At 41.5% G+C, this 13,184-nt stretch overlaps 1 protein-coding gene across 1 annotated transcript in view; it reads left to right on the plus strand.

Annotated features, from left to right (window-relative positions):
- Nucleotides 1-2,112: 2,112 nt before the first annotated feature.
- Nucleotides 2,113-13,184, plus strand: part of HELLS (helicase, lymphoid specific) — a gene marked incomplete in the record, with an annotated part of 42,630 nt that continues 31,558 nt past the window's right edge. The window contains 4 exon segments of the mRNA XM_014587539.2: nucleotides 2,113-2,416; nucleotides 2,812-2,924; nucleotides 5,703-5,825; nucleotides 9,209-9,265. Coding sequence (XP_014443025.1) covers nucleotides 2,386-2,416; nucleotides 2,812-2,924; nucleotides 5,703-5,825; nucleotides 9,209-9,265 — 324 coding nt within the window.

A 13,184-nucleotide genomic window follows, 5' to 3' on the forward strand; every position in this document is an offset into this window, starting at 1 on the left:
ATGTATTCATTTCTTGAGTTGGAACTAATTTACTATATTTCCTTTTGTTATTTTTTATTGTACAGTTTCTTTACCTTTCAAGTATAAATGTGTATATAAAATGTAAATATAAGAAATTCACTAAAAACCACTCATAACAGTTACTATGTAAATAAAACTTATAAGCCGAGTAATTATTTGAAATGAGTCTTCATTCCTGGGGGATATCTCATTTAGTCAAATATGAAGAAAAAAAGGAATTACTTTTTGGCCAGATTTCTCTTCCAAGGGGTGCATTAGACCTTTTGTCATTCGAGACCGGTAGTGCTGGCAGCTGAAATAATGTACTGTTCCTTAAACCTGGTTTACAAGCAATATGTAGTAATTTAAATGGTCAGTGGATGGCAGGGTTTTTTGTTTATTTTTGTTTAAAGGTAGTTCTACTATCTACAATAAATACAGGTGACTGGATTATTTTTTTGGATAGGAGGGAGTCCCCTCCTCACTGAACTTATCTTTTATTTAAATTACAATTGGCCAGAAACAAATGATTTTTGACTCAGTCAAAAACTTAAGTATTTAAAGATTGGGTAGAAGAGAATGAACCAGTAGAGGTCAGAAGCTGGAATATTAGGAGAGTGGGGGGTCAGGAAAGACAAGGGACAAGAATGTTTTCCATAAATAAGTGATAAACAAGGGCCAGCAGTTAACGTAAAGGCTATGTTGCTGGACTCCCACGTAGGTGACCACGGTGGGAGTCCTGGGCTCGGTGGCTTAAACTCATGCTGGGTATGGGTGTGTACATGGCCAAGATCCCAAGAGGAGAGTGGAGAAGGGATTGCAGCGTGGCCATTCCCCCTGGGGGGTGATTTCTTGCTTTCTGTCTCTCTGTGTCTTTCTGGCAAGTGCCCATACCTATAACAAAAACCTCTCCAAAGGAAAAAAAAAAAGAAGATAAAAGTGATAAACAGCGTTTATGGCAGCGAGGGGAAGATAGAACTGAGTGGTCCATTAAGTTTAGCAATGTGGGGTCATTGATTACATCACTGTGCTAGGGAGCATCAGTTTTGTCACCTATAGAGTAGGAATAAAAATAATCTCTTTGAGGTCAGCAGGTGATGTGGTGCTTAAGGTGCTGGACTCCCACATGGCTGACCCCTGACCTGGCAGTTTGCTTTCTCTCTCTCTCTCTCTCTCGTTTGCGTAGCTAAATAATAAATAAATAAATCTAAACCAAAAAAATGATCTGCTCTCTTAGAGTGTTATGAGGGCTGCTGAAGGTGGTTATGATGGATGTGCATAGTAAACTCTAGAATGTATCAGAGTTTTCCCAGTCAGAACGAAGGAAACAGGTTGATTATGTATTGTGTGTGCCATAAATTCTGAAAAACTGGGCCAGCACATAGCATGGGGAAGGTGCTGAATTCCCACGTGGCGATCGCAGTTCAGGCCCCGGACCCAGTGGCTTGAGTATCACCCAGGGCCTGTGAGCTCAAGATCCCGAATGGAGAAAGGATTGCATGGCCTGCGCCACGCCCCTTGGGGCTGACTCCCCTTTCCCTTTCTCCGTGTCTGCGTGCACACATCCTATGACAAAAACTTGACAGAAAAACCCTGAGAAATTGGCCTGGAGAGTAGGGGGGTAAAAAAGGTAGGGTTCAAAACTGAAGTGAAAAACAGCCACAGGAAAAGCACTGACCCTCCGTTCAGGACCTGACTCTAGAAATTGTTCTTTTTATTCCTGAAGCTTGTCCCTTCTGCTGGGCACTCTGCTCCATTTAACCCTGTTTTCAACGCTCGTCTTAAACTGTTCCTTGAACCCTGTCGTAAACTCATTTCCCGTTTCTTCTCTCTCCTATCCACAAACGAGCCCTCCTCTCGGCCAAATGGGTAGACTTTTACTCAAAACGTGGGCTGCGCACGGCGGGCGAGGGCGGACGTGTGGCTTTCCGGCGGCCACCTCCGAGACGCACCCGCCTCCGGTTAAGTCACCGCGGTGCGGGCCGTCGCTTCAGCCAGCGTGCCGGTGGCCTGCCAGGTGCTCGGGGCGCTACTGAGCTTGCGTACTCCGGAACCGTCACCACGTCGTGCGGAACGGTAGAGGGCGAAACGCCGCAGCACCGTCGGGTCTCCCCAGATCCAGGTCCAGGTAAACGCTCGCGCTGGCCGCGGTCGGCCCAGACCCAAACCACACCGCGCACCAAATCTCGCGTCGCTCTGCCGGCGAGCGGGCGGGGAGCACAAGATATCGCGAGAAGACGGAGTTTTCCCGCGAAGGAGAATCGCGCGTTTTTCACTGACTTGGTCTTGGGCGAGAAGGCTGCGTCTGCCGCGGCCGTGAGGGCTTTGGCGTGCGGCTGTGCAGGCGCTGAGAGGAGGCGGGCCTGAGTCCCTGGGAGTCCAGCCATGCCGGCAGAGCGGCCCGCGAGCAGCGGCGGTGAGTGCGGAGAAGAACCTTCTGCGGGCGCGGGCGGCGGGCGTGGGCAGCATGGAGGCTGCGGCGGGGCGGCGGGCAGGGAGGCAGCCCCGGCAGGGTGTGAGGAGGCCGGGAGAGCGAGGAGCTGCGGAGAGGACAGCCCGGATTCGCACGTGTTTGCACGATGTAGGTTTTCCACAGGAGGTGGCGTTTGCGGGCACTTGCCGGTGATTAGTAAGCGGGGGTGCGGGCAGCCTGCGGACGCTGTGGAAACAGAGGCTGTCTGAGGTGATGCCGGCGGGACTCGGGGCTTCCCCCGGCCTCAGTGCCCCTCGGAAGGGAGGAGGCTGAGGTAATGTCGGAGCTGAGTGGTTGGTTCTTTGGAGGTAAAAGCTTCACTCCCTGGGGGTCTCTAGCTCCAGAAATGGTTGAACAACCGGAGACTGCCGTGATCACCCCAGCCATGCTAGAAGAGGAAGAACAGCTTGAGGCAGCTGGGCTTGAGAGAGAGCGGAAGATGCTGGAAAAGGTGAGTTAGAACCCGCGTCCGTCGTCTTCATAGCCCGGGCTAACATTGTGATGCTCCCCCGGAGGGGTGCCTTGTGCTCTGAGCTTGACTGTTCAGTCCGCCTTGTCATACACCTTCAAACGTCTTTCCGTCAGGTTTCGTGTTTACAGATGCTACCTCTGAGTAAACTTGCATGGGCTTTGAGTGACATGCTTCTGTGAGATGGGGTCTTGGGATACCTCGTCCTCTGATCTCTTTTAAGCGAGAGTTTCAAACGATTGCTTGTTTAACCATTGTAATTCTTTCAAAGTCGGTAGTGAGTTATTTCCTCTGTCATCTCTATTTCCTTTTTAAATTAGTGCCTGAAATGTATACCTGATGGCAAACATTAATCTTTTAAACTTGTGGTAATAATGCACTGGATTGAGGGCAGTAGGAGCATCAAAGGCTGGGCTGAAATCCAGGTCTTATCATTTCCTTCCAGTTTAGTACTGTTTACCACCTAAGTTATCAACTTGGATTTTGTTTTGTTCTGTAGGTTTCTTGGGCTGTCTATTGCTTCCTAGGATTCTTTAGCTAAAAATGTGTGCCTTTTTAATAAGATTGTACTTGTTTTCTTATATAGAAATCTGTTTTGTAGATTATTAAAAGCAGTTTTAACCTCTGGGAAAATTAAGTGTATTCTAAATTTCCACTGTGCTGCTTAATTTTTACATATGAAAAAAAAAAAAAGAATGATAGCCAGCTCTTAATGTACTGCCTATTAAGTGACTTTCTTGTGTTAACTTATTTAGCCCTACCTGTATCATGATGATATAGCTCTTTTTATTATCCCCGTTTACAAATGAAGAAACTGGGGCAGTGACCACACAGTAAGTTTTGTAGTCAATTTCAAACTGGGGCTGTCTCCAAAGTCCCTGTCCTTAGCCACTAAGCCTCTCAGGAGATCATCAGAGAAAATGTGAATTAATAGAATTGGGAGGTCTGCTTTGGATCTCTTTTCCTCACTCTCTGAATTTTCATAGTACTTTATTACACACTAAAGGTACTTTTTTTTTTTTCTCATTTTGTTTCTTAAGGAAATATTGCCTGTTTTGAGATTCAAATAAGTAAAGATTCCTTTTCCTTGGAGAGAATATAGTATTCATAGACATGTGCTTAGAAGTACTTGAAGAGAGGAAGAACTATTTTAAGTTTCTTAATGAGAAGCATTTACTTTCGGAGATAATAAGATTTGTGTAAAAAGTCTGGAGAATGACTTTGGCCTTCCTTTACTGCAGTAATTTTCTTTAACTTTTCATATGCGTTTTCTTTTAAAAGAAGTCATTGTTAGTCTTAAGAGCAGCATCCTTGCCTAGCAGTGGGGGAGGGGATAGGTTGGAGTTGGAAATTTCTTGGAGTGGTAAAAGGAGGTTTCAGTTATATACACTGAAATAGAAATATCCCCCCAAAAAACAAAATCTGAGGTGGTGTTGAGAGAGATAGGGTACACTATGGGGAATTTTATCCCCTCATTGTCCATTGGCATATTCTTGCACTCTTGCCACTAAGAGATGCTTCCAGCTAGGTACTCAGTACTTTTCCACAGATGGAACTGCAGTTTACTCTAATATAACAAATACTGAAATTGCTAAATCAAGAAAGAGTAATGATAGCTGGGAAGATTTACTGAAGGAAAAAAAAAGTTTGAAATACAGAAGACTGGATTTAAAGTTAGCTGTGGACATTATATTGCTTTAATTATATTAGTTATTTTATGATGGCATCTTAAATGTATGGTAATTTATTCTGAAAAGGATTTAAGGCAGCTATATTTAAATTAAACTGTGTGTGTGTGTGTCTAAAACCTCCCCAGGTTTTTGACATAGGATGTATGTGCTTACCAGAGAGAGACAAAGAAAATGAGAAATCATCTCCCAGAGGGGATGGCCACAATAGTCCCTTGGGCAGGCGTGCAAAGGCGCCCTGCATGATTTTTTTTTTTTTTTAAGAATTATTTAATTTGGGACCAGCAGTTAGCGTAATGGCTATGTCGCTGGACTCCCACGTAGTCATCTGCGGTTCGAGTCCCAGACCCGGTGGCTTAAACTCACGCCGGGCGCGTGTGCGTGCGTGCCCAAGATCCTGAGAGGAGAATGAAGGAGAAGGGATTACGGCTTGGCCATCCCCCCTGGGGGGTGATTTCCTGCTTTCTGTCTCTGTCTGTCTGGCGAGCGCACGTGCCCTGCCCTATAGCAAAAAAGCCTCTCCAGAAAAAGAAAAAAGAATTATTTAATTTGTTAAATTTATTCATTCATTTATTTAAATTTGACCAGAGAGAGGGAAAGTGAGAAAGCAAGCCAGCAGGTCTGGGTCTTGAACCATGATTGACCATGTGAGAGTGTCCTGCACCTTAACCACCACGCCACCTGCTGGTCCCCTTCTCCCTGCATGATTTTCAAGCCTCTAGATCCACAACTCAAGCCCCTTTTGCCTATGTAGGAGTCCAGCACCTTAACCACCATGCCAACTGCTAGCCTCAACATTTTCATATTTAAACTATATCTCCCAGATTGTTTATTGAATACAACCTTTTTTAAAATTTATTTTAGTTACTTGGTTCCAGCTTTTGTTTTGGGGAGGGAGGGAAACGCTATTAGTAAATGAATTTAATCTTGTAAGAATCTTTTAAAATTAATTACAGGAAGTATCTTAAACCCAAATTGCATTTTAAAATCATTTTTACTAAATCTTACATAAAAATCAATGTATGTAAAAAAAAAACCTTATGTAATTTATGGAAATTTTCTCTTTGGATAGGCTCGCATGTCTTGGGATAGAGAGTCCACAGAAATTCGGTACCGTAGACTTCAACATTTGCTTGAAAAAAGCAATATCTACTCCAAATTTTTATTGACTAAAATGGAACAGCAACAGTTAGAGGTATGTATGTATATGAGATTGAGTATAGTTAATAGCTTAAAAATATTTTTTAAAACAGCTTTACTGAAGTATAAATTACATATAATATACATAGGTCTTAAGTTTATAGTTTGATGTATTTTTTCTTTAAGTTTCTTTCATCAGAGAGACACTCTTGACAGTCTCACCATCCTGTGATAAGTCCTCCTACTCAGTCCCCTAAAATCATGAGTATGCCTATATCAGCCTGGGATCTACACCTAGAGCCTTCCTTATGGCTCCAGTATTACACAGCAGTGCTCCACTGCTTGTGCTACCTTGACTGGGCTACAGTTTCCTGAAGTTTAAGTAGTAAGTATATAAACATGTGTGACCTCCAGTACAATGAAGATAAAGTTCACTTCCATCACCCTAAAAAGTTATTTTGTATCATCCTGGCCCTGGTAATGTTAAACTTTAGATTAGTATTGCTTTTCCTAGAATATTATATATATGAAAGAATCATGTGTTACTCAGCCTTTTTTTTTTTCTTACTCAGCTTTTTTTTTTTTTTTTAAAGAGATTTTTGTCTTAGGGCATGTGCATGGGCCAAGAGAGATGGAGGCTGTAAGAGTGAAATTGAGTAATCACTTCCACCCCCCAGGGGATGGCCATGCCACAGTCCTTTCTCCTCCATTCCCCCAAATCTGGGGCATGTACACACACATGCAGATTATGACCTTCAAGCCACCAGGTCTGGGACTCATGCTGTGGTCACCTATGTGAGAGTCCAGCTATATAACTGCTACAACATCTGCTAACCCCGCTTGGCAATTTTTTTTTTTTTTTTTAAGAGAGGTATTTTTCCTATAGGGCACATGCGCTTGCCAGAGAGACAGAAACCAAGAAATCACCCTCCAGGAGGGATGGCCATGCCACAATCCCTTCTCCATTCTCCTCTTGGATTTTAAGATTGCACACACATGAGCACGTGCACAAACACACACACACACACACACACACACCACGGCTTGAGTTTTGAGCCACCTGGTCCAGGATTTGAACCATGGTTTACTACGTGGGAGTCCAGTGATGTAACTATTATACCATCTGCTGGTCTCTCAGCATATTTTTGAGATTTACTCGCTTTTTGTTAATCACTAGGTCATTCTTTTATTCCTAAAAAGCATTCTATTATATGAATGTAGCACCAGTTATCTGTTCACCTGTTTACTGATTTTCACCTCATTTAGTTATTAGGGTTGCTGCTGGAAACTGAATTTTTATGTTGTTGATAGTGGTTCTTTTTTTATAAATAGCACTATTGAATACTAAATTGCACATGTTTAAAACGTACAACTTTGTAAATTTTGAAATATAAACATACCCATGAAATTAAAACAATCATGATAATGAACATAAACTATCACCCCCAAATGGTTCTTTTTGCCTGTTTTTAATTCTTTGCCTCCATCTCTTCGCAGTCTTCTATCCCCAGGTAGCCACTTACCAATTTTCTCTTACTGTAGATTATTTTGCATTTTGTGTTGGTTATTTGTTTTTCTTCAGTACATTTTTTCTAAATGTTTTTCACTGCCTTTTAGCTTATGTAGTTTATGACAAGTTGAAATTATAATACTTATTAGACTGTATGCAATTTAGTTGCATCCTTGAATCCCATTACCTTTCACATTTTTTTCAGGTGTATTTTCTGCGTTTGGGACTTTGTACTAGCTGTTTTCTGCCTGGAGCTTACTTTATCTTTAATCGGTGGCTGAAATGTTTTACTGAGGTCTACCCTAGCAGCCTTAAAATTGCCAACAATTTTGATCTTTTTAACTCTGCTCTTTTCATTGCATTTATTACCTGGCATATCATTTATTTATTGTTTATTGCCTTTCCACTAGACTATATGATTTTAAAACTTGTACAATTTGAGGGGAATACAATAAAGTTTTTGCTTCATCACTCATGTTTAATAATTAGCCAGATCCCCCTTTTCCTTTGTTTAAAGCTTTCTCTTTTTTTGTTTTGAGAGATTTTTGCGACAGGGTGCTTGTGTTTGCCAGAGACAGAGAACAAGAATTAACACACACACACACACCCCCCTCCCCGGGGGAGGATGGCCACGTTGCAATCCTTTCTCCAATCTCCTTTCAGGGTCTTGGGAATACATGCATACATACTGGATGTCAGTTTTAAGCCACCAGGTCCAGGACTCAAACCATGGTCAACTATGTGGCAGTCCAGTAATGTAACCATTAACGTAATCTGCTGGTCCCGGTTTTTATTTTTTAATTTTTAGAAATCAATTTGCCAGAGTTTGCAAGTATTTGCTGGAGAAAGATGAGGGATCGTAAAAGGGTGAGATAGCACCCTCTCTGCCAAGGTAGATGCATGCAGTTCCTTCTCTGTTCTTTTGGGATTTTGAGAACATGTGCCCAGCATGTTTTTCAGTACACCATGTCTGTGACTCAAACTTCACAGTCTGCCATGTGGAATCCAGCTGCCTTTACCTTACCATGAGGCCACAAGCTGGCCCCTGAAGCCCTTTTTATTTAAATCTTCTCATGGTGAAATAGAAAGCAAAACAGTCTAGCTTAATGAGTTATAAGGCATATATACCTTATAACTATCTCTTGGAAATGATTTCAATCACTTTATGTTTTGCATTTAAAATTTGTTAGTGGAATGCCTGGAACATCCGTTACCCTAGGAATAACTTGGCCCCTTGTCAGAGTACCCGATGCCCTGTGTATTAGGACTTTTTACTTTGGTTGAGAAAATATGAACTATTCTTTATTTATGAGCCCTTGTGCACATTGGGCATTGTTCTACTTGCTTCTGGTAGTTTTTTTTTCCCCTCTGTTTTGATTTTCTTGTTTTTACTCATTCTGACGACTTGAGAGATTGCAGCTTTCATTGTACAACTGTTTTCTCAGGTACTTTGAGAATGATAGCCTCAATACCTTTTGATTCTGTCTCTTCAACTCAGAAAGACTGTTGGGTTGTTTTTGGGTTCTCTATTATTTGTACTCAGAAATTGCTTTCGGAGAGTAAGTTGAGGTAAAATCAGATTTACCTCATTGATTTCTCTTGTCCGTGTTCACTGTCCTTTGCTTTGTGTTGTCTGTGAACTGTTGTTTAAAATATTTTGGTTGGGCTTTAGTTGTTTAAGTATGTAGGGTAAATCTGTTCACTGTTGCTTCATAAAGGTTTGAAATACAGTTTTAAATTATATAGTTTCTTTATTGTAAGCGTAAGTTATATCAGAGAGTTGAGATGTAATGTTTTATATTGGGTTGCTAAAAAAGTAGTGACTCATATTTGCATAGAAGAAAAAAATAGAAAATACGTCATGACTTTTCCAACAACCTATTACATTGCATTTCCTATATGTGACAGTAAGAAAAATTATCTTACAGGAACAGAAGAAGAAAGAGAGATTGGAGAGAAAAAAGGAATCTTTACAAGTTAAAAAGGTAAGATAGTAATATAGCATTTTTTAAATTTATTAATCATCAAGCCACTTGCTGGCCTTACACGTTATCTTAGAAACTGAAGAAATTCTGGGACCAACAGATGGCATAGTGGTTAAGTTGCTGGACTCCCATGCAGTTAACCACAGTTCTGGTCCTGGACCCCACGGCTTGAAATTCAGCCAGGTGCATGGGCGTATATGCCCAAAATCCCAAGAGGAGAATGGAGGAGAAGGTATTGGGGTGTGGCCATCCACACTGGGGGATGATTTCTCACTTTCTGGCTCTCTGTCTCTCTTTGGTGAGTGCACACACTCTATAGCAAAAATATCTCTTCAAAAAAGAGGGACCAGCAGATGGTGTAATGGTTATGTCACTGGACTCCCATATAGTTGACTGCAGTTTGAGTCCTGGACCCAGTGGCTTAAAACTTAAGCTGGGCACATCTGTGTGCATACCCAGAGTCCCAAGAGGAGAATGGTGGTGAAGGGATTGCTCTGTGGCCATTCCCCCAGGGGATGATTTCTTGTTCTCTGTCTCTCTCTCTGGTTTGTGCATGCAAAGAAATTGAAGAAATTCTTTCATATCTTTTTAACTTTTTTGATCATCTGTTTTTAACTTTTATTTGTTACAAATTTTATAGAAATATATAAAAATCATTTTTTCAGTATTAAGGAATAAAAGAAGAGCCAAAATAAGTCTCCTTTAGTTTCTCTCGAATCTTCCTTTGGTATAAAGCACATGCCCTTGCCAGAGAAAGAGGGAGAGGAGAAAGCACCCACCATGGGTAATGATCAGACGTAGCTATCTCTTCTCATCCATCTCTCCCTCCTTTCTGTGCCTGTTGTGTTTCTTTAGCTGCTGGGTTTGGGACTCAAATCATGGGTTCAGTCATGTGGAATTTGCTGCTGTAAACATGAGGCCAAGGAGCTTCAGTTTTTCTGTAGACTATTTTCCATGATAAGAAAATTTCAGTTTCGTATTTGATGTTAAATTTAGTGTTAAATATTTCAAGGTGTATTTTAAAGTGTCAGGTAGTGTTCTATACATGTTTTTCTTTTTTCCTATGAAAACATGTTCTTATTGGAGAGAGAAATTGTATCTCATGGGGCATAGTTACACTACATTCTCTTCCTTTCAATTATTCTTCTCATCAGGATTTTGAGAACACCCGCATAATGTGCTATTATGTTTTTTTTTTTTTTTTTGGAGAGGTTTTCGCTATAGGGCGTGCGCTTGCCAGACAGACAGAGACATTGAGACAGAAAGCGAGAAATCACCCCCCAGGGGGGATGGTCACGCCGCAATCCCTTCTCCTCCATTCTCCTCTCGGGATCTTGGGCATGCACGCACATGCGCCCGGCGTGAGTTTTAAGCCACCGGGTCCGGGACGCGAACCCCGGTTGACTACGTGGGAGTCCAGCGACATAGCCATTACGCTAACTGCTGGTTCCCACTTTGTGTTTTTCAAGCTGACGGGCAGAATTTGAACTGTGGTCTGCCATGTGAGATCTGTCTCTCAGTGCATAGCACTTACCTACTCCACTATGGGACCAGTCAGTTTTTTCTTTCTTAATTTTCAAAAGGGTTCTAGTTAAGTGGAGGTACTGTTATTGCCCCATGATTCATATAAAGAAGCTAATGCAAGGAGATAAAGTATAAGTCACTCCTCATTTTTTTTTTTTTTGGAGAGGTTTTCGCTATAGGGCGTGCGCTTGCCAGACAGACAGAGACATTGAGACAGAAAGCGAGAAATCACCCCCCAGGGGGGATGGTCACGCCGCAATCCCTTCTCCTCCATTCTCCTCTCGGGATCTTGGGCATGCACGCACATGCGCCCGGCGTGAGTTTTAAGCCACCGGGTCCTGGACGCGAACCGCGGTCGACTACGTGGGAGTCCAGCGACATAGCCATTACACTAACTGCTGGTTCCCACTCCTCATTATTGACAGATTCCGTGTTTTCAAATTTGCCTACTTGCTAAAATTTATTTGTAATCCCTCAATTAGTATTTTCGGTTCTTTTGTGGTCTCGGACATGCTCATATGAAATTATCAAAATGTTAATATTAATACTTGGTTTCTGAACATACAAATTCCAAGCTGGGTCTAACAGTATGTGCTCTACCTTGTTTAGCTCTCATACCATAAGCATAAAATTTTTTAATGGTTTGTTTGGTTCCACAGTTTTTGAATTTGGTAATTTTTGTTGGTAATTTTGCTGTTTGCAGTGGCCCCCAACTGTTTTGCTGTAACTGTAAGAAGCTGTAATGTGTCTTATAGAGAAATACTTACATTAGATAAGATTTGTTTAGACATGAATTACAGTGCTGTTGACCCTGAGTTCGGTCAACATATATATTAAATAAAGTGCCTTTAAACAGAAATACACATAAATCAGTATTATGTATTGGATGGGTGAAATAATGTTATAACCAGTCTAGCAGGAATCCAGACTTGTTTTTTTCATGGGATGGTGATTCAGTATTGTCACATAGACTTCATAGAACATAATTTAACACGTACTGAGAGTTGACTATCTTGCTGAAGATCACAAAATCTAATAAATAGCAATGTCAGGATTTGAACCTGGGATTAGTTTCAGAGCTCACACTTAGTGTCTATACTAACTTTAAGTCAAGTTATTTGATTCTTGGGCTGGTTAGTGGTGATATTAAAGGACCTGATAAAAAATTTTGCAGATTCTTTCACAACCAGATTATTTGTATAAAACTATTAAATCTGACTCATTTGGTAATTCCAGTTCTTTTCATTTTAAACTTACTTTCTCCATTAAAGAAAAAGAAAGACAGGACCCTCAATAGGATCCTCTTGCCATGATCCATCCCTAGCCTCAGATCACAGGTGCCCCTGTGTACCTAGGGTATACATGGATGCCCCAAGAGTGAAAACTTGGGACCTTCCCATATCAGTCCAGCATTGTAGGCCATTTTGTTACCACTATATGCTACTTCCTGACCCTTTTCTTGGGTTTTTGATTAATGAGATCAATTTACTGGCTTAGTTGTTTATTTCTACTTTTTAGCCTGTTAAAGTTTTTCTTTCATGAGAAAAAGTTATGCACATGCACATAAGAAGAGAGAGAATGGCATCCTCAGCAGGGTGTAGTAACGCCTTTATGTAGTAACTCCCTTTATGAAGTAACTCCTTTCCCTAGCTCTCTAGCTAGTTAGGATTTTAATTAGGTTCCTAGAGTGACGTCCAAATGAGTTCTCAACCCCTGGTCTGCCATGACTTCTAGAATACTATGGTCCTGTATCACTAAGGGTGGGCCAACCTCTTAATATATCTTCCCCCCCCCTTTTTTTTTCTTTGTGGTGAGTGCACGCGCCCTATAGCAAAAACCTCTCAAAAAAAAAAATGAAAACCTTTAATTGGTAGACATTTCTAGTTTTAATTTTCAGGAACTTTAAAATCCCTTAAATAATGTCAGTGACAAGTTAACTTGTCCTCTGAACATTTGGCATTTATTTTTTATAATAGAATACAAGGTGTATCTTGCTTTAAAAAAAAATAATTCACATTCATCAAAAGTGCAGGGGGCCGGTCCGTAGCGGCCTGAGGTGATCTTTGAAAATGGTTTGCTATTCACTTGACCCAGAGAACCCCACAAAGTCATACAAGTCAAGAGGTTCAAATCTTTTTGTTCACTTTAAGAACACTTGTGAAACTGCCCAGGCCATCAAGGGTATGCATATCGGAAAAGCCACCAAGTATCTGAAGGATGTCACTTTACAGAAGCAGTGTGTGCCATTCCGTCGTTACAATGGTGGAGTTGGTAGATGTGCCCAGGCTAAACAGTGGGGCTGGACACAAGGTCGGTGGCCCAAAAAGAGTGCTGAATTTTTGCTGCACGTGCTTAAAAATGCAGAGAGTAATGCTGAACTTAAGGGGTTAGATGT

This window comes from Tupaia chinensis, unplaced genomic scaffold (genome assembly GCF_000334495.1).
Source record: "Tupaia chinensis unplaced genomic scaffold, TupChi_1.0 Scaffold000217_1, whole genome shotgun sequence".
NCBI lineage: Eukaryota > Metazoa > Chordata > Mammalia > Scandentia > Tupaiidae > Tupaia > Tupaia belangeri.